Source organism: Caretta caretta, chromosome 6, assembly GCF_965140235.1.
Source record: "Caretta caretta isolate rCarCar2 chromosome 6, rCarCar1.hap1, whole genome shotgun sequence".
Lineage (NCBI taxonomy): Eukaryota > Metazoa > Chordata > Testudines > Cheloniidae > Caretta > Caretta caretta.
In genome coordinates, this window is record NC_134211.1 from 58,726,595 (window position 1) to 58,750,525 (window position 23,931).

The window sequence follows — 23,931 nt, forward strand, 5'->3', positions numbered from 1 at the left end:
CTAACTGGCTGACCCCAGGCAAGCACACATGAGCCACAAGACCCCCAAAATGGTAAGTAGCCACAGGGGCAGGGTAAATCAGTGTTCCCAGTCCCTGCTGTACATTGGGCACGTGGCTTTTGGGGAGAGCCACCAGTGTAGGGGGAGCCTTATAATCACTACTGTCCCCACATTTTCCACAGGCTGTGTTCATTATCTCGCTGCTGAGGGTGAGCACGGAATCAAGGGAGGGTCTTCTCCATGACTGCAGCTTCCGCCCTGGCCCTTATGCAGCTCGCCTGTGTGCAGCAACGGTTCCCACCCCCCCCCAGTGACGGCAGAGTGGCGCAGGAAAGTTACCCTTAATGGGGCATGAAACAAAGCAGCTCTGCTACAGAACCTGCAGCAGTGGATTGCCCAGTATCTCCATGAGAGTTTCCTGGAAATCTCGGAGGCAGATTGCTGCGAAGTGAGGGAGTTAATCAACACCCTGTTCCAATGCTCAGACTAGGCATGTGGTGGTATGAGCATCATAGAGACACAAGCCTGCTTTCTGCAACCCCCTTGTCCCCAATAACTCGCTTCAGTGATTCCAAAAATCAAAGCCACTTACCAGGGGCCTCCTCTCCTGTTTGCGCTTCACCAAGCTCTGACCACTGTGACTGGCTAGCCTCCTCTGCAGTAGGGAAGAGCTCCTGGCTGCATGTATCTCTGACCTCTGAGTCATTCTCTGAGTCCCCCTCCCCCTCCACATCCTCGTCCGAGATCTCCTCCTCCTGGCTCGATCCACTCTCGACTGGCACGCAAGCCACCAAAATAGCCACAGTGGCCTTTACAGTGGAGGTGGGGTCTCCCCCACGTATCATGTCCAGCTCTTTGTAGAATCAGCAGCTTGTGGGCGCAGCACTGGAGCGGTGGTTTGCCTCCCAGACCTTGTGGTAGGCGTTCTGCAGCTCCTTCACTTTGACCCTGCACTTCAGTGTGTCCAAGTCACGGCCTCTTTCAGTCATGCATCGTGAAATCTGTCCATAGGTATCATAATTCCTATGGCTGGAGCACAGCTGGGACTGGACAGCCTCCTCTCCCCAAATGCTGATGAGGTCCAGCAGCTCGGCATTGCTCCAAGTGGGGGATCGCCTGGTGTGTGGAGCAGGCATGGCCACCTGGAAACATGCGCTGAGACCACTGCACGCATCACCAAGCAAACAGGAAGGGGGCTTTCAAAATTACCAAGGAATTTAAGGGGTGGGGCTCACAGTTGGTCACCTGAGGCAGGGCAGTAGGAGTTCAAACCAATGACCAAAGAGGCGAGAACAGGCATTGTGGGACATCTCCAGGTGGCCAACTGCAGTGCTGTAATCAACCAGGGTGTCTACATTGGCACCACGACACTGTAGCCCCAGCACTAAAAAAAAAAACACCCTGACGAAAGGCATAGAGCTTTTACAGTGCTGCAACTGTGCCGTTTCTGTGCACTAAATGGCTTGGCAGTTACACCTCAGGCGTTACATCGCAGAAAGCTGCTTTACTGCACAGAAACTTGCCAGTGTAGACAAGGCCCTAGATTTGGGGTGGGAGTGAGATTTCCCGCCTCGGGGGGAAGATTTGACAGGTGGTTGGTAGCCACCATAGTTAGACGGAGCTTAAAACCTAAGACAAGGCCCACTCTTAAAGGAGGACGTGTTCTCCTCTGTGCATCCCCTTCCTGCACCCGCTTTGGGCTGGCGCATCTCCTTTCATTGCTGCATGTCTTGCGCTCTTGTTCACCTTCCATTTCAAGCCCTCCCCACATGATCTTTAACAACAATTAGCACCTTACCACTTCAAAGTTACAAATGGAACTAATGTAAAATTATTTAATTGCAATTAACTAGCTCAATTACTCCAGCATACACCTCGCTTTATGGTCAGAGATCCCACCTCAAGAGCGGAGACCTTTGGGTCTGGGTCACTGTTTGCCTTTGGGGTTATGAGTTCTAAAGTCCCCACAGTCCCCTCCCTCTCGGGAGTTGGGCATGGCACTCTCAGGAGCTCATCAACATTACTTCACTGATTGGCCAGAGGAGGAGCTAGAGTACCATACCTTGCTGAAGGCTGGTCCCTGTACCTTCTTCTCCGTCTCAGATAGGAGCACACATGTGGCTCCACAGAACTAGATTCATGGACCAAAACACATCACATGGCTCATTCCAGTCTGACTCCTAGCTCCATGGTTTTCAAGGAATCTCAATGATGTCTTAATTGGGCCTTTAACTTCTGCAAGGGAAGCATGCAATCCTATTCCACTGCCTGGTACTTATGCCTATAAAAGCTACCTGGGAATTGAGGAGTTTTAGACATGGTGAAAATGAGCAGACAGGAAACAGGGCAAGTTCCGAATAGGAGACAATGAGAGAGGGGAGCTGGAAGCAGACAAGTTCCAACAGGAGGAGGCAGTAGCAGCAACTCTAAATGGGACAACATATGGATTTTGAAGAAGCTGGATGAACAGTGGGAAAGTGGAAGGACGGAAAGGGTTAGGCCATGATGGGAGTGCTCTTAAAGGTGCTTTGCAAGGAGCTTGTGAGGATCCAACACCTTCAGAAGTCTCTGGGAAGACTTTAACAGCCAGGCTAGGAAAGGGATTCAGCACTGTTGGCTTCAACAAGGAGCTTTCACCATAATTGCCAGGCAGAATGGGAGATTAATAAAGAAAGCAGTCACCAGCACCCCACATCACAAAGCTGTCCTGTCCCTAACAGGCTGGTAATATCACACAGCATGGTGCATGCTAGACAGCCACTCAGATGACTCAGCAGCCTCAATGGAGCAGAAGTGTTGTGAGTGCCTCTCTAAGCCTGGCAACTGGGAATGCTCACATAGTCCTGGGATTGGTGGGTTCTTTTTAAGTCCTTTGTGAGAGTCACCAGCTCCTCAGCTCCAGCATCTAGCTTCTGCTTTTGCCCTCCTTCCTACCCTAGCTGTGAGCTGAAGAATTCTTTCCCTTTATCTACCCTGTTTATTTGTAGGTATTTACAGAGGCAGATCGTTTTCCAACCCCTCCCCTCAAGTTACATTTATATAGGGTAGAAGTATCTCCTTCCAGCTCTTCTCCCATTTTACCAGTTTTGTTACCCTTCTTTGTATGCTCTAGCAGTTTGTCTCTCTTCTTCTAAATTGTGGAGACCAGAACTACACACAATAGTGTGGCAGGAGGGGGTCTAATCACTCCTGTCTCAGACTTGCTGTTTTCCAGAGAGCTCCCCCCCCACACACACACTTTGCAGCTGTGTTATCTCCTGTCCCTGAGTGCAAAGGGTCAGTCACTCAGATTGATTCATGTTGATGGCTTGATATTCCCAGGATTTCTAGCTCACATGGTTGTCTGCAACTGCCATGTTTATTTCTTCTCCCTCCCAATCATAGGGAGGTCAGCCAATCTGATCACAAATCAGTTTTCCACCCCTCCCCAGTTTGTGTGAAGCCTCACTCCTTGTGTGAAGCCCAAGTAGACCCTGTCTCCCTTTTATCTCCATCCTGCCTCAGTAAGCGCACTGGAGGCCACCAAGACCAATTTTCAAAGTCAGCCCAGGGTGCTTGGTTATCAGATATTCCTGCCTCAACTCCCCTATTCTCAACCTGAGACAGACAACTGGTGGGTTCCTGTTTCTCTCCTCCCACCTTTTTCAGGGATCGAGACTTTCCCTGGCTCCCAGTCACCCACCCCCACAGCACAAAGGTTCTTCTCAGAGGTTTTGTGCTTTTCTCCCTTGGCCCAGTCCTGCAGGTCTGGACAGATTCTATCCCCATTGCTCCACTTCCTCCTTTGTTCTTGGACTCTCCAAATATTGTCTCAGATTATTTCCCTGCTTCCTGCACAGGGTTCTCGGGTTCTCTTCCCACTGGTCACCTTTATATCAGAGTTCTGCTCCCTTTATTTTCCTGAGGGCCTATTTTCCCCCGGTGAGTTTCCCATGTTTCTAAATATTCTGTCCAGAGATGCAGGAACCAAGGTTGGGGAGGAAGGGAACTTCCCTACCAGCAGTGCAGGATTCTCTCACATCTACGCAGAGAAGCAAAAGGGGGCAGAGAAACATCAGTGGGATTCTCCAATACTCCATTGCACAAGGGGAATGAAATTTTCTCCTGCACAGATGTCAGAACAGCAGGAATCAAGGAGAGGTTGGGTAGGGACACACAATGCAGTGGAGAAAGATTTCCCCACCTCCACTAGAGACAGAGGGGCCTGGATTCCCTTTGGATACTAGGTCATTTGAAGAAAAGTAATTCTTTCAAGTTGAGCTTTATCCTCCACTGGAATCTGAAATCCCAGGAGGTGAGTAAAGGAAGCAGCTACATTTCCTTGTGGTCTTAGGGAGAGCATTTCTGCATTCTAATTCTTTTCCTTCCTGCTAGGCCCACTGGGAACCCAGCTTTTCATCGGTTCCCATCTGTGCACTCAGCTAAACGGACACTGACATCAGCTGTCAGATGATCTTGCTCACAGGATCCCATAGCAACAGGTGAATGAATGACAGGAGTGTAGCTTAGAAGGGCTGCTTTCCCCTCCCCTCACAGAGCACCCAGGGTGGGTAACATTGCAGCCTGCAAGATGGAGGGAGTGCACACTAGTTCAGAACATACTCACACAGCACATTTGTTTATTTTCTCCACCTATATAGCTCAGTTATTTACTGGGCAGCTATCCCTTTCACATGAGGAAGAGAACACTCCCGTCCCCTCACACAAACACAGTTCCTCCCACATGACCCTCAACCAGTCCCAAAAGCAAGAATGGCCTTGCCCAATGCCCCAGGTTAATGGATTCTGGCTCTGTGAGACCAGGGAATATGGGAGCCTCGGAGTCCGGAGCCCCCCAGCTACTAGCTCCTGAGCTCTGAAATCTGGGGACCATCAGCTCAAGCACCTTAGTAAACCTCAACTGTTGTGATGGTAAATGGAAAAGCATCTCATATAGTCAGGGCCACTGGGGCTCCTAAAAAGGAGCCAGGTGGTGAAGGAGACACACTGCCCAAGGGCAATTGATTTGAAGGGACGGTGGAGCAGAAAAGTAGGCTCGTTTGGCGTGTCTGTCTGTTCACAAGTTTTACATTTTAGTTCAAAACTATTTTCACCAGCTCAAACAGAATTAAATCAAAGTTAAAAAAAAAAAAAAAAAAAGCATGCTGGGGACTAAACATGGGTATAGTTCAGAGCAAGCCTCCTCCTTGACTTCCACTCTGACTACAGCTGCCTCCACTATTCCCATCCTGCGCTAGCTATACACATAGTCCTGACCAATAGCTCTCTATTATTCCAGAAATAGGCCTCAGTCAAAAAGGACAGTTAGCAGGTGGGAAACAAACCATAACGAACTCATTGTAAATCAGACACAGAGTTCTCAGGTCCGTAGAGGAAAGTTAAAGCCTTCATATTCAGCCTTCTCTCTCTCTCACTCACTCATACACACCCCCTCCTGCCTGCAGATACCTGCTAGCATGCGCGCACACATATACACACAAATGGAGTTATTTCCTTACTGCAGCCATCTTCATCACTGTGGTCCCCACAGTCATTGTCACCATCACACTGCCACTGAGCTGGGATGCACGTGCACTCGCCGAAGGCACTGACTGCACAAGTAAAGTGATTGCGTCCACAGGAACAGTCAGTGCTGCTTATTACACCTGCACGGGGAGAGAAAGAAAATAACCAGATGATCAGAGAGAGGGAGAAAGGACCCCATTGTTTTAACGTAAGTGCACCAGCTTCCAAACAACATCACAATTATTCTCCACATACACACGTGTGCAAACACATATACAACCCATTGCAAAAAGAAAAACACCTTCTATCCTTGGTCTCAATGATGTGCACAGATTCCTGGAGTGACACTATCTGGAGGTAACAACACAAAGCAAGCAGCCAGAAAGAGGCCTAGGGATCAGCATAGCAGGCAGATATTTGGGCTTCCTTAAATTTAATTGTAATTGCCACTTTGTCACCAGCGCATCTTTGTTATTTACTTGAGTCTAGTTCATCTAAGAGCAGACCCCTATGGATTTAAAACAGTGCACTGTAATTCATCTGCTGACATTTGCTGTTACACCTCATTGTGGTGCTCATGGAAACAAGAGAAGAACACGGGACCCATTTAAGAGAAAACGGAACAGAAGTAAACATGGGTGGAATCTTCCACAAGATCTGTAACAGTGAGATGGGTGAGGCTCTGGCATCAACTTCCAAGAGATAAGGTGGAAGCCCTGTCACCTAGGACCAGAGATGGGAAGACAAAAGCCATAGAGAACAGACTATAGGGAATATTCCATGACTAGACCCGAAGGAATGGGTGGACAAGATGGCTTAATAGGCATTTGCATCTTTAATTTCTATGATTTGTGAATTAAGAACTCTTCCAATTTTATCCCAAGTCTTGCGATATTGTGCGGGGTGCTAAACAATCACATGATTTTCTGATTTCTGCCTTCAATCTTGTGAAGTTTTATCCTTATCCAAAATGGCCACCAGTCTCACTGATGATAATGGGAAATGAAACCACAGACTGCCCTCAGCAAGTTGGCCATCATGTCCCTTTAATCTTTGCATGTGAAAGTGACGCTGTCCCCAGGAAAGATGGTCACCATCTCCCAGGAGAATGCAGAGGAGGCAGGAATGAAACTATAGTGACAGCAAGGAGGGTGAATCTGTTACATAACAGAGTGTTGCCTACACTTGTAATATTTGATATTTTACTTAAAGCCCTCCTGGCATCTCAATTACATGAGCATCTCAGTTTCTAACCTATTGGGGAGAAACGCGTTGACATGAGACTCAAGTGCATCCTAAGAGCTTACAAACCAGGAGAGAAATATAAATAAAACTTTAAAATAAAAGTCTCATGATCTCTACGGGCCTAGCTCTTGATATTGAACATTTGGGTTTGCAATACTGGAAATGGGACAGGAAACTATATGGAGTCAGGGGAATGTGGGGAGCCCGAGCAACAGAGGGTTGTGCTTAGGGAACATAACATGGCAGAAAAGGAGAATGTGAATGGTAGGAAGCTGTGAGGGGAAAGGAAGGGAAGTATAGGAGGGGCAAGAGAGTTCAAGTGGGGCAGCCAAGCTAGGGAGGGGTACAGAGTGGCAGTTCCCCACCCCCTCAGCAACAGGAGGGGATAAACAGAGCCCCCTTTGAGCAGTGAACAGGGAGGATTGCATTTGTGTATGGGGGTATATTAAAGCTCAGTTTTGAACCTAAGATGATGGCGCACAAATTGGGGAAGGGGCTGGTCTTCTCTTCCAGGTGAAAAATCAGAAGGGAGGCAAAAACCAACATGATTATTAATTTTTAAATATCTCAATTTTTAAACTAATCTCATGAATTTTGAGGGTCTGATGCATGATTTTTGAACATATGAGCTGGCAATACTGAACACTTGCAGCAGACGTCCCAGCCCCTCCTCACACATACAGAGCACTCCAGAATGACTTAGTAGGAAGGAAAACAAAGGAGGCCATCAGACCCAGACAGTGCGGAGCTAGGGTTGCCAGGTGGACCTCTAAAAATCCAGTCAGCGGCACCGCAGGGCTTAGGCAGGCTCCCTGCCTGCCCTGGCTCCGCGCTACTCCTGGAAGCGGCCGGCATGTCCAGCCCCTAGGCACAGTGGTGGCCACAGGGGCTCCACGCACTGCTCCCGCCCCAAGCGCCAGCTCCGTAGCTCCCATTGGCAGAGAGGCGCAGCGCATGGAGCCACCTGGCCACCCCTGTGCCTAGGAGCCAGAGGGAGCTACCGGTTGCTTCTGGGAGCCACCTAAGGTGGGTGCCACCCAGAGCCTGCACCTCTCACCCCCTGCCCCAGCCCTCCTGCACCCCAAACCCCACATCCCCGGCCTCACTCCAAAGCCCGCACCCCCAGCTGGAGCCCTCACCCCCTCCTGCACCCCAAACCCCTGCCCCAGCCCAGTGAAAGTGAGTGAGGGTGGGGAAGCATGAGTGACAGAGGGAGGGGAGATGGAGTGAGCGGGGGTGGGGCAAATGTGCTCAGTTTTGTTTGATTAAAAAGTTGCCAGCCCTACGCTGAGCTGATCAGCAACACCAGCAATGGGGGTTCCATGCTATCTGAAGTCAAACACCTACTAGTCCTCTACAGAATCCTTAAAGGAAAAAAAGAGGGTTGATAAGATCTGAACTTTTAGTGTATCTGTTTTAAATTAAAGACTCCTAGACCTTCTTTAATAGACCATAAGGAGAGTTGTGGGGAGGAGAGAAGACATACAAGCTTTTCCTCCCTCCCCTGCTTCCTTTGCACATCATTTTTAAAAGGCTTCATGGAAACATGTTCTGAGAAGGAATTTTAAAGAATAGAGAAATAGTCAACATTTGGTGCAAAAAGGAAAGAAAAAAATGCTTCAAGAGTAAAGCGCTGGGACAAAGATGAGAGAGTGGGAAAAGGAGACCAAGGGAATGATGAGGTGGGAATTGATAGCAGAGCAAAGGGGTGGGGGAAGAACACAGAAATGTAGGCATTAGCCAAGTATTACAGAGCCCTGAAAATGAGGCCAAGCTAAGAAACTTGAGCATGATTCAGAAGGTGGGGAAAGCCAGGGACAGTGTTCAAACAGGAAAGCAAGATGTCATCCATGGAACTTGCTTGACTATTGGAAGTTAATCATTTGGGGTAAATAATCAGCTTGCCAATTCAAAATTAAGTTTACAAGAACAAGCACCCCCTTCAAAGCTCTTCACCAACCCACACTGTGATAGAAAAACACTCAAACTGGAAACTTATGAAAATTTAGGGCAAACCGTCTTCTGCTGGCAGCCTACCACTGCTTAGAAAGGCAGAAACCTATTGCATTTTGTCTCTGTACTCTCAAGTTGACCTTACCTAACCCCTTTCTATGGTCAACTTCACAGAGCACCAATTATTCTACCATTTTGCCCAACATTACCTGGCAACTTATCTGAGCTAGTCTGAACTCTGACTGTGCTCTAAGGGAAGACACAGCAGCACCTCCAGCTTCCTGCTCCCATACAGCAACAATCTGGGAGGTAAAGGAAAGTGGATGAGACTTTATAGTTTCAGTGTTGTCCCCTTCTCCACAAAAAACAGAATAAAAACATAAATTGAACAGAGGGCTAAGCCTAGAGCAAGTTTGAGCCAGCCAATTTGAGGTGGCATCTGCCAACCACAACAAGTAAAGCGTCAAGACAGTCAACTCCCAAACTTGGGGGGAAACTTTTACAAATTATTTTTAGATGAATGGCCAATCAGAGGTTTATTTTTATGGGGCATTAGTTTTGCTGCCAAATATCAAGATGGTGATGGAGCTTAGAGAGCTGAAGGGGAATAACTGTCTAGTAACATTAAGAATTCACTGTGTGTGCTGCAACTTGGTCTGCTGTATTCCCAATTTTATTATTATCTTTAAAGTTAAACTCTTCTATTAATCATAGAAATGTAGGGCTGGGAGGGACCTCGAGAAGTCATCAAGTCCAGCCCCCTGTGCTGAGGCAGGACAACATACAGCTAGACCATCCCTGACAAGAGATTGTCCAAGTAAATGTGCTTTGCTTGGCCTAAACTGAAAAATAGTTGAGCCATGTGCCTTTTATGATCTTCAGCGGCCTAATATTTTGTGGTTTGCTATCTTTCGTTTTACTGGCCTTATGGTTATTGCTAAGTGCCTTTTATAAACCCCACTTTACCCTGACAACACTGCAAGCTGAGGACACTGCACCCTTGTACAGATACAACAACCCCCTGCCCCCAACACTGAGAAATAGGCTTAAATTTTTGTACGTAACTAATCACAATTAATTTGTGTAAAAGAACTAACCACAGATAGATGGACAAGATCTCTCTTCTACAAACACAAAAGGTAAAATCCCCCCTTTCCCTCCGAAGTCAATGAGAGTTTTGTCCTTGATTTCAATGAGGCAGGATTTCAGCCTCCATGTCCAACACTCTGCTCTAGCCTCTCACATACAGCATACCCGGAACTTTATTGCTGCTCCCCCCGTAACAGGAGACACCTAGAAGACTGGGAGGAACAGTCTCCTAATCCCTAGAGTACCAAATTACCTTGAGGAAAAGTAGAAAGAGTGCAGTGGGTGTGAGGAGATTCAATGAAGCATCATTCCTTGCTGATGAGTGCTCTCTCTAAAAATAGGGCATATGTGATAGGAAACTAACCAAGTGCACATCAGTGTGAAACATGACCCGTCTCACGTTTCAATCCCAATCAGCTAGAGGAATCTGGAAATGGGCCGGAAGTCAGGGTGTCTCCCCTCCGGGCAACTAAATAAGCAACAAGGCAGAAACATCCCCTTATAACCACATTAGAATGTCACTCACTTGGGCTACTGCAGACTCCTCTACAACAACAGGAACACACACTGGCATCCCCAATCTTGACTTTGCTAAACGTTTATCTAGAACTTTTCATTGTCAAGGAGACCCAGACACTATTGACTCTCTATACATAAGAGTCACTTCACCTGTCTCTGAAGCAAAATGGAAACTGTTTAACAGCACATAGAAACCCCCTAGCTACAGGAAGATGGTAAGAATATTGACTCAGTTGGTGGGCTAACTGCACCTTTGACCCCTCCTGCTCTCTTTAAGAGCACCACCTCGGGTTTTGGGCCTCAAGTGGTCACCTCTCTAGGGGTAGAGTCACACAATTTTCCCATTCTTAGACCTGGGCTGCAGTCCTCAGCAGGACAGACTTATTTTCAGTGCCTAAAGTTCTCTTCCCTCCAAGAGCAATGATAGTGGTGCCCAGTAATCAAGCAACCTTCTTCAAGCAAAATTTTATTTATTTAGAATGAAAGCATTATAGAGAAAACAGATATAAAAAACAATCAACCATCCTATATGCAGACCTATCTACCTAGAGTTTACCATCCAAAAAGCAGACTAAACAAACTCAGAGAATTGGTAGATAAGGTGACATCGGAAGAAAATTTAAGGGAAAAAGGAGTTCAGGAGAACTGGCAGTTTCTCAAGGAGACAATATTAAAAGGTACCACTGCAAAGTATCCCAATGCAAAGGAAATGCTGGGATGAACAGAGGCCATCAGCACTCCATCAGGAGATCTTTAATGACCTGAAATCAAAAAGGAATTCTACAAAAAGTGGAAACATGGATGAATTGCTAAGGACTACAGAACAATAGCACAAGCATGTAGGGACAAAATCAAAAAGCCTAAGGCACAACATGACCCTTGCTAGGTGTAACTCATAATAAGGCAGTGACAAGAGATTCTTTAAATACATTAGGAGCAAGAAAAAGATGAAGGAAAATGTAGCAGGGAAGGAGAGCTAATAACTGATTATATCAATAAAGCTGAGGTGTTTCATGCCTATTTTGCTTCAGTCTGCACTAAAACGGTTAATAGCAACTGGATACTCAACACAATTAATACGAATGACAAGGAAGAAGGAACACAGGCCAAAATTGGGAAAGAACAGGTTAAAGATTATTGAGATAAGTTAGATGTATTCAGGATGGCAGAGCTTGATGAAATTCATCCTAGGGTCCTTAAGCAACAAGCTAAAGCAACCTTGGAACCATTAGTAATTATCTTCGAAAACTCCTGGCAGATGGGCGAGGCCCCAAAAGACTGGGCAAACATAGTGCCTATCTTTACTTCATTTGAGAAAGAAAAATCAAATGCACAACTACAAATCAAGATAAATATGAGTCAACAGTGTAACACTGTTGCAAAAAAAGGAAACATCATTCTGGGATTATTAGTGTTGTAAGCAAGACACAAGAAGTAATTCTTCAACTCTACTCCACGCTGATTAGGCCTCAGTTGGAGTATTGTGTCCAGTTCTGGGTGCCACATTTTAGGGAAGATGTGGACAATTCTGAGAAAGTCCAGAGAAGAGCAACAAAAATGATTACAGGTCTAGAAAACCTGACCTATGAGGGAAATTGAAAAAATTTCAAATTTTTTGTTTAGTCTGGAAAAGAGAAGACTGAGAAAGGACATGATAATTTTTCAAGTATGTAAAAGATTGTTAAAAAAAAAAAGGAAGAAAAATTGTTTTTGTTAACCTCTGAGGATAGGACAAGAAGCAATAGGCTTAAATTACAGCAAGGGCAGTCTAGGTTGGACGTTAAGAAAAACTTCCTAGCTGTCAGGGTGGTCAAGCATTGGAATAAACTGCCTAGGGAGGTGGTGGAATCTCAGATATTGGAGATTTTTAAGAGCAGGTTAGGCAAACACCTGTCAGGGATCGATCTAAATACTTAGTCCTGCTATGAGTCCAGGGGACTGGACTAGATAACCTCTGTATGATTCTAAAGTGGGGAATAGCTGGCCATGTGGTAGTACTGTTGAAAAGGATCTGGAGATTATAGAGGATTACAAATTGAATATCAGTGAACAATGTGATGCACTACAAAAAGACTAATGTTCTGGGGTGAATTAGCAAGAGCGTCATATGTAAGACACTGAATGTAATTGTTAGGCTCTACTCAGCTCTGGTGAGGCCTCAGATGAAGTATTGAGTCCAATTCTGGGCACATATAGCAAATATATGGACAAAATGGAGAGAGAGTCAAGAGGAGAGCAACAACGATAAAAGGTTTAGAAAACCTGACCTATGAAGGAAGGTTACAAAAAACTGGACACGTTTAGCCTTGAGAAAAGACGACCGACTGGGGACCTGACTCCAGTCTTCCAATATGTTAAGGGCTGTTATAAAGAGGACGGTGATCAACTGTTCTCCATGCATTACCTAGGGAGGTGGTAGAATCTCCTTCCTTTGAAGTTTTTAAGGTCAGGCTTGACAAAACCCTGGCTGGGATGATTTAATTGGGGATTGGTCCTGCTTTGAGCAGGGGGTTGGACTAGATGACCTCCTGAGGTCCCTTCCAACCCTGATATTCTATGATTCCACTGAAGGTAGGACAAATAGTAACTGGCTTAATCTGCAGAAAGGGAAATTTAGTTTAGATATTAGGAAAATCTAACTATAGTGGTAGTTAAGCTCTGGACTAGGCTTCCAAGAGCTCATGGATTCCCCATCACTGGAGGTTTTTCAAAACAGGTTGGAGAAACGCCGGTCAAGGATGGTCTAGGTTTACTTGGTCCTGCCTCAGAGCAGGGGGCTGGACTTGACTTTTCAATGTCCCTGCCAGCCCTACAGTTTTATGATTCTATCCCTCTCATGTTAGTCTAGCAGGACCAACTTCTTCAGAGCTTCTCAGTGTCAACCCATCCCCTTGAACAGTCCCTGACAACTGATCCCCTCTTCCTCTCCTGAGAGAGCTTTTTAACTTGTTTAGTGTCCTGTTGATCTTTAGTTTCGCAGCCTGGCAAAACAGCTGTGCAACATCAGGCTGAAGCCTGGAAGCATCCCATTGTCCTGTAATTACACCTCAATGTGTGTTGGTAGGTTTGCTTTTCTCTAGCTCCTGTGTTGCTTTCCTGGTTGTTTCCCTCCTTCCCATCCCAGTTCCCTATTAAGCTAGATCAATACATTCATAGAGGAAAGTCTTATAACCCAACATACAATAACTTTCCCTTACTGACCAGGTCACATACAGCGTTCATAAAGTTATTACATTTCAGTAGTCTGGGATTATTACATAGCAGCTCCACATCCATCACAAAAAATACATCCATTGCAGGGGAATTTAGGGACTCAGAATGTAATCACCCAGACTGGACTTTGCAGCCCCCCGTTTTATTAGAGGTGCCCTTTTTCAGATGAGATTAAAAGTCTTGCTTCATTTAACTTCCCATGGCCCTTTTCCTTCAAAGGGTAGGGATATTAATTCCAATTTCAGCAAGAACATAAGAACAGCCATACTGGGTCAGACCAAAGGTCCATCTAGCCCAGTATCCTGTCTTCCGACAGTGGCCAATGCCAGGTGCCCCAGAGGGAATGAACAGAACAACAGAGATTATGTGGCTACTCTCATTTCCAATCTGTTGCTGGTTCATCTTCCATAGACTGTTGCTTAAAAAAGTTCCCCATCTGCGGAGGCTGGCCTCTGAAGTTAATAGCTAGTTGGCTGATCAACTCTTTGTCAAGATGTGGAAGCTCACTCTGGAATGGTAGCATTTTCTAGTAAGCCCTGAATAAGGTTGAAGTTGCCTCATGTGGACATGGGCTGAGGGTAGCACATGTAATGATGCTGCTATGGATCCTAGGTGGGTCCTCAGGAGTACCCACATTCCTTACTCCCAGACACACATGACCAAGTGAGTAAGCAGGGTACTGCTTCCCTCCCACCCCCCACCCCCCCAAAAACAACACCTTTTTAGTTATCTATTTCAACCTAACATGACTCTACAGAAACTGGCAGACAACAGTTTTGCTTGTTGGGTAGGAGTGATGCATTTACCCATAATTAGCTAATCGCTATGTTCTGGGTACACATACATCTATACCTTTCATAGTATTGCTAATCTGAGAGATTTTTGGTGAGATGGGATGGGAGTACTGATATGATGCTCTGAAAATCCAGAGAAGACAGTATCTGCCTGGTTTATTGCCTGTATAAACTATTCAGTTTTGAACCACATGGATCTAGGAAGAACAATCATTCTTTAGGTCCAAGACAGAGTGTCACACACAACCTCCACAATGGACAAAACATTTACCTTCACTTGGTGCACTAGAGCAAAATGTTAATGGCATACTGACTTTTGTCTGACACATCTCATCACTAGAAACACACAAACAAATTGGAGAGAAGCTGAAAGAAAATATTATGGGGAGAGGGGAAAAAAAATAAATATGTATAAAGTCTCTGGAGAATGGGGCGGGGAGGGGAGGAGAGGGTGTTACAGGCTAGCTGACCCATTAAGGAGAGTCAGGCCCAGCCTCACTTGTGATGGCTGAGATCCCCCACCCCACTGATCCTGATAGGCTAGAGATCAAAAGGCCTTGTTCAATTATTAGGCCCAGCTGAGAACAAGAGTCCTTTATTTCATTATTTGTTTTGGACTGACTTTGGACTCTGTTACTCTGGATGGCAGTTGAAAGCTTGTAATGACCTGACTGGAGGGTGAGCCACCAGAGAGGGCTGGTAACACAGTACGGGAAACTGAGGCACAGCAGCTGCAGTGTTTGCTCACTATGAGGAGTCACACTGCTGTGACAGTGAGATAACATGCTAAAATATTTGAAGCATCTGAACCCCTTATTGGGAAACCCCAAAGTAGACACTGCAAAACCTGCCTTACAAGAGAAGCTATCCTTTTAGCAGGAGTGTCTCTGACACTCCCCTCAGAACACAAAATTGAGGCAGTGGTGCTTGAAGCCTTTGAAACTATTGGCCTGTCCCTACAAGTGGTAAATTAGAATGAAAGTTATACAAACTTCTTAATCAGATATCAAATCTCTGGAGGCCAGGGTACATGCAGGCAAAGTTAGTTCAGCTTCTCCCACTACTAAAACATCTTGGTGGCCTTTATCAGTGAGCAATGCCCCTTCTGACATCAGAATGTGTTGGTTTAATGATCCTTCTCCACTGTCTGCCAGTAGAGCTCTCTGTTTAAACAATGGTCAACAAATCTCTCTTCTAAAGCTGGATTAACTGTACTCTCCTTCAGTGGAAAACTGCTATTTGGGGAAGAGAGGAAAAATCCAAAATGTTCAGTCTCCCTCAAGATAGGCAAGCAAAGAAAGTATAGCCATTTGCTATAGAAACTGATTCAAGGAAACAACTTCCTACAGACCAGGAAGGGAATTTCATTCCAGCCTAACTATGCTCAGGGCAATTCAAAGATCAGAGAACTGCCCTAACCTCAAGAGACAAATTGCATGATGCAAAACCAAGCCCAGCTCCTAACAGGGGACGACTACAAAACTATTCTGGTATAGGCCTGCAGTTACCTATAGGTGCTACAAACACTGGTAGAGGGGCATTCTACAGAATTTGCCCCAGAGCCTTACTGAAAACATGAATTCTAGCCATGCTTCAAATAAACTGTTAAGCAATTGTGGGATCTTGGAACAGAGAAATGAAAAAGGCCTTTTAGACCTTCAACTGAACTTTTCTGGTGTCTTGTCAAGTGTAATTTTATATACTGCCAGCAGTGAGGCTTCCACACCTTCCCTGGCTCTCACACTTTACTATCAGAACTCTGTTTTATTTATTTAATCAAAAATATTGCCTAATTTTTTCGACTTTTATCTTCAGCCTATTACTCTTAGTACAACTGTCATCCAGGGCCAAGTTCAGCAGGTCTGGGTTATAATATAAGGAAGACAGGTGCAACAAGATTGCAGTCAATTAAGATTTGAGAGCAGCAAAAGAACATAGGAGTTAATGCTAGCAAAAGGGATTCAGAGGAAGTGGAGACAGATTCTTACGAGTACTTTTAAGAGTAAACAAATATAAGAAAAACTGGTAAAAAACTGGAGGGAGTAGAATTAATGACTAAAGGGAAAAGAGACAGGAGGCTTTTTAAAAATAGATCTTAAAAATAAATAAGTCTAGACACTTAGGGCCCAATCCTGCTCTCACTGAATTGCCACCAACTTCAGTGGAAGACAGAGCCAGCAGTTAGCGAATAATGAAGAGCTTATAGAAAGAGCTATTGGTAAAGAGCAGATAGGGGAATATTTGGAAAATGTGAACATAAGCCTCAAGAACTAAATGCTCAAGAGGTGGGGATGACTTAGAGTTGCTTTCTTCTCCCTTTAAGTTATATACTCACACCCTGTGAGAGAGAACACTGGAACTCAAGACTCCTAAATTCTAGTCCCACTTCTTCCACTGACTCAGCGCAATATCTTGGGCAAATTATTTCTTTTCATCTGTAAAATATACTACTTCAGCAGGACGCCTGCCTTAAGGCTTAATGCTTGTAAAGTACTTTGGTATCCCTGAATGAAAGGTACTATAGAAGGGTAGATCATCATCACTATAAAGTCCTCCTATTCACAAAACTAATTCAACTTGTCTCGGTTATGAACCCACATGATCAAACTCTGGCTAAAGGACCACAAACAAAGGGAAATGAGAAGTGGCAACATGTCAAGCTGGGGGGTGGGGGGTGGTGGTGGAAGTGCTAGTAGATGCCATCGGGAACAGCGTTAGATCAAGTCTTATTTAATATCTTCATTAGTGATCTGGAGGAGAATAAATGGCACGTTAAAGAAGTCTGCAGTTGATACCAAAATAGGACTTGCTGCAAACACCACTGAAGACAGAAAAGTAATACAAAAGGGACCTGAAAAGATTAGAAATATGGGCAGGAAATTAAGATTCAACCTAGAAAAAAAATGCAGCTAATGCATCTGGTAGAAAATAATTTGAAACAGACTCTCAAATACTCTGACGGAAGTAAAAATCTGGAAAGCAGCAATGCTTAGAGAAACTAAGGCGAGACAATGGACAAGTTAGACATGGGTTTACAGTACAATACTGAAACCAGAAAATAGATATGAGCTATATATGCAGAGGCCTGGCATCAGGGACCTGAGAGGTCCCTCCCTAAATAGATCTGAAATAAAATATTCAATTCTAGATACCTCAGCACCAGAAAAATGTAGAGAAAGTGGAGGGAATTCTTAGAACAAAATTAATCAGAGTGCTGAAGGGGTTTCAGAGAAAAAACATAGTATATAGCTTGGGTTAAGTGACAACTAAGGGAAGACATAGCAATAACCATCTACAAATATCTGAAGAGGTTAATACCAATAAAGGAGAGGGATTATTCAGGGTGATCACAGGGATAAAATTATGAGTAAGGAAGTGCAATAAAGAAAGGGAACATTTAGGCTGAACAGCAACATTCCCTATTCCTGACTGTGAGATGCATTAGGTTGTGGTATTGTCTCCCTAGGGAAAGGATGGAAGTCCCATTACTTGAGCTACTTAAGACTAAACTGGACAAAGCACCTGGAGAAGAGACTGTAGAAAACAATCTTGCCTTGCAACGGCTCGAAGGGAAGTGTGGAGTGTGAAAGAGGGATGGACTATATAAAAACAATATAAGAAGTTTTCCGTATCAACTAGGCAACAGCTGAACCTGCTGCTCCAAATAACTGGTGTGGCAAGGCCCATTTATTTAGAGGAAAATAAAGTCAGTCACTCAAAAGTTCAGACAGTTCCATCTCCACACATTGCCTGGAAAGAGCTAAATCCAAGAGTCTGGATGAGTCTAAAAGAACCAAAAGAAACTCCCTCGTTCTTTAGTTCCCTACTTCTCTTGACATAGGAGTGCACAATTCATGGATCTTTTCTCTACATTTAGTTGCCACTGAATGATAGAAAATTTGCATTGTTATATGGGTTTTAACAAGGTATCTCACTTCAGTCCAGTTAAAAAGGCCTCCACTGTCACTCTAACTGTGCCAAATACAACTAAATGTCACATGACTCACAACCCAGGTCTTAGAGTAGCAGCCATGTTAGTCTGTATCCACAAAAAGAAAAAAAAAGGACTTATGGCACCTTAGAGAATAACAAATTTATTTGAGCATAAGCTTTTGTGAGCTACAGCTCACTTCATCAGATGATCCGATGAAGTGAGCTGTAGCTCACAAAAGCTTATGCTCAAATAAATTTGTTAGTCTCTAAGGTGCCACAAGTCCTTTTTTTTCTTTTAACCCAGGTCTTGTTAGCTGGCTCCAAATGCTTGCCAAGGGATACTCTCCATCCAAGCAGTCCAACACAATACCAGCCTCTCAAACCAGTCTTCAAGCATCATGAGTTTGGAGAGTTATAAATCCAATGATAATCATAGAATATCAGGGTTGGAAGGGACCTCAGGAGGTCATCTAGTCCAACCCCCTCTGCTCAAAGCAGGACCAATCCCCAATTTTTGCCCCAGATCCCTAAATGGCCCCCTCAAGGATTGAACTCACAACCCTGGGTTTAGCAGGCCAATGCTCAAACCACTGAGCTATCCCTCCCCCACCCCCGCCACCACTGAGCTATCCCTCCACCCCAATATCAATGAGCAAATCTTTTTTCTAGAACCAGAACCTCTATCCTTCAGAGAAGAATTTGGCATGCCTGAAATACCCTAGTCTTCAAGGCTGAACTATCATCACTCTCTTCTCAAGAGTTTCTGACAGCATTAGATCCTGAATAAGACAGTTTACATCCTCTCAGTTTCTCCGTAGAATGCATCACTCAAAAACTTACACTGGGGCCCATTAATTTCTATATCAGGTTTAATATTTAGTTTCGTACCTCCAAGGTACTCACTGGCTGAGGTCCAGCTTCTTCAATCTTTTATCACCACGTATTTACACTCATTCACTGAGGCCAGACTCAGTTAGCTACTTGCTTCGTCCTACATAGAACCTTTGAGTTCCAGAGAGTAAGAGAATTATGTTTCCTGCATGTAGAATGTACTTCCTATTGCTAATAGACATACTGCTGTCTTGACATTAGGTTTGCTGCAGCTTTTGCCTTCTCTTAAGCATAAACCATTTTATAACATATAGCTCATACAAAGCACTCAGTGACTCTTGAAGGATACTGCAGAGAAATGCCTTTTACTTTAAGCCATGAGTGGCTTTTTCTTGCTTCGTTACAAGCTCCTGTGAAATGCAACCAGTAACTATTTCCTACCACACAAACACAGCATTGCAACTAAACATCTCAGGGACAGATCTTACATGGCCACCCAAAATGATAAATGACTTTCACCCAGTACCATTTAATGTGTCTCAGTGGAGTGGTCATGAGCCACCAATTGAAAAGAGGTAAACATGAAAAGATTACTTCTGTACAATGTGGTCCAGAGCTGTCACCACCAGCCTCTGGAAACATCAGCCAGAAAACTCATAGTCAGGACATCACCTGCAAGACAGAATGCAAGTGCTTCAATCCCTAAAAATTCAAACACAACTGAATGTCTCCTAACTCTAACCCAGTACTAACTACCTTGCAAGTTAGCCAGTCACCTCAGCAACGTGATACAGTGACCATCTCTCTCTTCCACTCAGATGTTGTTTACCCCAAGCCTCCCAACCAGCATGGGACAGCAAACAGTAAAGTCACCCACTGCTCATTCCCACTCATGAAAAGACAGTCAAGTTAAATTAATAACTAACCATTCTTCCAACTTACACTATTAGGAGACCTTATCAGACATTGGACAACTGCTAAATCCAAGCTAGATGACTGGGTAAGGGAGCAACATGCTGCTGTGACAGAAGACCAGAGCTAGGAGGTGTTTCAGATGTATTTCACTCCCTGCAGTGGGGAGTGTCCTAATGAATTTCATTAATCACCCTCCTTAGGGAATGAAATTTGTTGAGCATTCAAACAGGGAGCCCCCTTCCTGCTTTACAACTCCTATTCCATCCCAACAGAACAAGGGCAGCACTTTGCTCCATCACATATGCTTCTCTTCCCAGCTTCCCCAGTTACAGGACTCCTGATGCCAAGGTTTCACTCCCAGGACCTTTCCAATTATCTACCTTTCAGAGAGACATTTCCCCAGTTCATAGGCAGAGGAACTCCTCCAACCTTACAACTGTGCATACCACTTCATGAAGGACATAGGCTGTCCAGCTTTAGTGAGATGGTACTCCTATTGTGTTGGGTGGACCACTGGCTAGACACATGGTGTGGTCTCCTTCTAGATCCCAGCTGCCAAACTATATTAGAAGCTAAAAATACATTAAAGATTGCAATATTTTTTTCCCCCTGTAAACAATTGCTATAGTTGCCGGAGGGAGGGTTATGAAATCACCTATAGGAGGACAGGACACCAGAGGTATCTCAAAGAATCTCTCTGTAGAGGTTCACATAATGAAGAGTTTGAGAACCCTCATGAGTCAGGGCATAAGCCAACCACTAACTGCCCAGGGTTAAGAAGAAACTTCCTCTGTAGCATTTGACACTGGCCACTCTCAATATTGAATGAGATGGGCCACTGGTCTAATCAATTATGGCAAGTCCTATGACAGACCCAACTACTCTCTACTTCCAGACCTCAAAACCCCACTACTTGGGTCTCAACATTTCATTCACAAAGGGCTCTGCAGAACCCTGGAGGTCAAACAGACTATAGACCAAACAGTTGGAGAATTATTTGCTTATTATAGCACTGCCAAAAAGGGTTCTGGCTTTTGGATTTCACTGATTTTTCCATTATCCATCTAGGGACTAAACCCACTCCCACCAGCAGCTATTTTCTCGTGACCAAACAGATATCCAGCAGTCAGTCACTCCCCAACTCCATCCATTACTGAGTCATTTCTTGGATCTTTTCAGAATCAGAGTTATTTCACAAGTCAGGAAACTTTACAGCTCTGCCTTACCACTGTTTCGCATGAGGTTTAGAACCCTTTGATGTGTTTCAGAGTAACAGCCATGTTAGTCTGTATTCGCAAAAAGAAAAGGAGTACTTGTAGCACCTTAGAGACTAACCAATTTATTTGAGCATAAGCTTTCATGAGCTACAGCTCACTTCATCGGATGTCACCCATGCCAGTAGCATAGGAGACTGGCAGTTTGAGTTACATGCATGAATTCCTCCCCCCTTCTGCCTCAACCTCTCTGTTTCAATCACTCAGGCATTAACTTTCAGAACAGTTCTAGAACTTCCTCCTGTAATGGCAATATTATCACCATCCTGGTTTATCCTACTTGCCTTATTAACGGCATATAAGAGGACAAACATTCCAAAATGCAATCTTTCCCCAAAATCTCTATCATGTCTTTTCCAAGCTGCCAGTCTCTGGAATTCACAAGTCACCTTGTTCAGCAGTTGGGAGGCGTTCCTGTCATCCCAGAATGAACAGTTCTACACCTCTCTCAGTCTGGCAGGGCTCAAAGTTGCAGTTTCTCTTAGCTCTCTTGAGCCTTTGGAGGAATCTCCTCTGACTGGGGTTGCCAGGATTAAGTCTGTTAACATAATTTGGTTCTTGGAGAAGATATTTTTGTAGCCTATCTCCTACTATTATGAGAATGTAGGTGCTGCCAGACTAGTTGTTCTTTACCTTAACTTTTATCAGGTTGAATTGGCTCTTTTTCTGTGTCACATCCCACCAGCTCATTCACCTTTTGGGTAACAAAGGACTTCCTTGCTGGTGTGTGAACACCCTCATATTTCTAGCACACAGCTGATTCTCAACCCTCTCAGTCCTTCATTCCACTTGCCGACAGTTCCTTATTACACATTCTCTGAAGGATTTGGGTTCCATTTTCTTCAGGCTCACAGGCTTCTCTCACTTTCAGCTTCCTCTCCCCCTGCCCAAATCTCCACTCTCTTCTGGTCATCCCATTATCCGGTCCATCAGTGCTTGTTGGTACATTTCTGAGGGTCTCCTCAACAGAGGAGAGCATTTTGTATTTAAGGTATTCAGGCCCTCACACTTCTCTATTTGCATTTAAAAAGTATCTGTAAGTTATATGGGCAGGGGGTGTTATTTTTCTATCAAGCTTCCTGATGCACTGGTGTAACCAAGTGGGAATTTTATGTAATATTTTTATGAATCCTATGTATGCCTTGGCTTTCCCTAAATTTCATACGGCTACTCAGTGGGAGATTAAGGGCTGTTTGCTCTCAGGGCAGGCTGGGAGACGTATGCATCTGATGAAGTGATCTGTAGCTCATGAAAGCTTATGCTCAAATAAATGTTTCAGAGTAACAGCCGTGTTAGTCTGTATTCGCAAAAAGAAAAGGAGTACTTGTGGCACCTTAGAGACTAACCAATTTATTTGAGCATGAGCTTTCGTGAGCTACAGCTCACTTCATCGGATGAAGTGATGAAGTGAGCTGTAGCTCACGAAAGCTCATGCTCAAATAAATTGGTTAGTCTCTAAGGTGCCACAAGTACTCCTTTTCTTTTTGCAAATAAGTGTGTTAGTCTCTGAAGTGCCACAAGTACTCCTTTTCTTTTTGCGGATACAGACTAACACGGCTGCTACTCTGAAACCTATAGGTATGAATGTTGCCTAGATGGCTGAGCCTGAATGGGTCACTAACAGAGGACTGCCTGAGGCCAACCCCACATCGATGAAAAAGTCAAGACAACAATGGACAATCCAGTTACCAGGACATTGACACTTAGCAGCTAATGACCCAGAGGGAGATGGATTTCCCCATGTCTCAGCAGGGAAGCTGAGCAAAGATCCCAGTTTGAGAACCAAGGACTGGGAAGGTCTGAGGTGGGGAATAAGAGATGACTGCTGAAGGTACCTAGACACTCACCTGTGAAAAATCCACAACCGAGTGACGCAGTTAAAATGACCTAATGTCTGGTATAGACGGTGCTAGATTGACGGGAGAATTCTTCCATTAATCTAGCTACTGCCTCTTGGGGAGGTGGATTACCTATGCTAATAAGAGACCCCTTCCATTTGGCATAGGTAGTGCCTGCACTGAAGTGCTACAGTGTCACAGCTGCAGTGGTCCTGCCGTAGTTGTCCACACGTAGACAAGCCCTGAGAGAGAGACTGAGCTTGAATATGGGCGTTCACTATAGCTAGGCTGTGCATTAACCTTCATGTCTCTGGGCTAACCAAAGGACTTCCTGTGCTTTGTTTCAGTTGACTAATAACCCCCCGTTTTGACAATGCTGTTTGAGTGTCACTGCAAATGCTTGCTGAGGTGCATTAATCCCTGGAGAGCGTACAAGTCTCTACCAGGAGTCCATCTTAGCTGGACTTGCCAAACAGAGTTAAGGTGTGAGGCAGGAGTGCTGAAGCTCCAGAGGTTCAGTCTTAGGAGGTAGTGAGGCCAAGTGGCTTACTCTGATGCAGCCCAACTGCCTCCCGGAGTTCAGTGAGGCCCAGGGCCGTCCCTACCCATATGCAAAGTATGCAGCTGCATGGTGCACCAAATTTCCTGGTGCCCTACGCAGCTGCATGCTGCCCCAGCCCCACCCCCGCCTCTTCCCCATGAGCCCCGCCCCTGCTCTGCCTTAGCCCCACCCCCACTTCCCCAAAGCCCCCACCCCTGCTCCACCCCAGCCACACTCCCACTCCACCCCTTCCCCTGAGGGCGGCGGTAAGTGGAGTGACC

At 45.0% G+C, this 23,931-nt stretch overlaps 1 protein-coding gene across 5 annotated transcripts in view; it reads right to left on the reverse strand.

The window, feature by feature from the left end:
* LRP4 (LDL receptor related protein 4) overlaps nt 1-23,931 on the reverse strand; it is a 104,168-nt gene that overhangs the window by 50,121 nt on the left and 30,116 nt on the right. For all 5 annotated transcript variants that reach the window (XM_048854171.2, XM_048854170.2, XM_048854169.2 and 2 more), the window contains exon 2: nt 5,499-5,645. In XM_048854171.2, the coding sequence (XP_048710128.1) occupies nt 5,499-5,645 (147 nt within the window). The remainder of the gene's footprint in view (nt 1-5,498; nt 5,646-23,931) is intronic.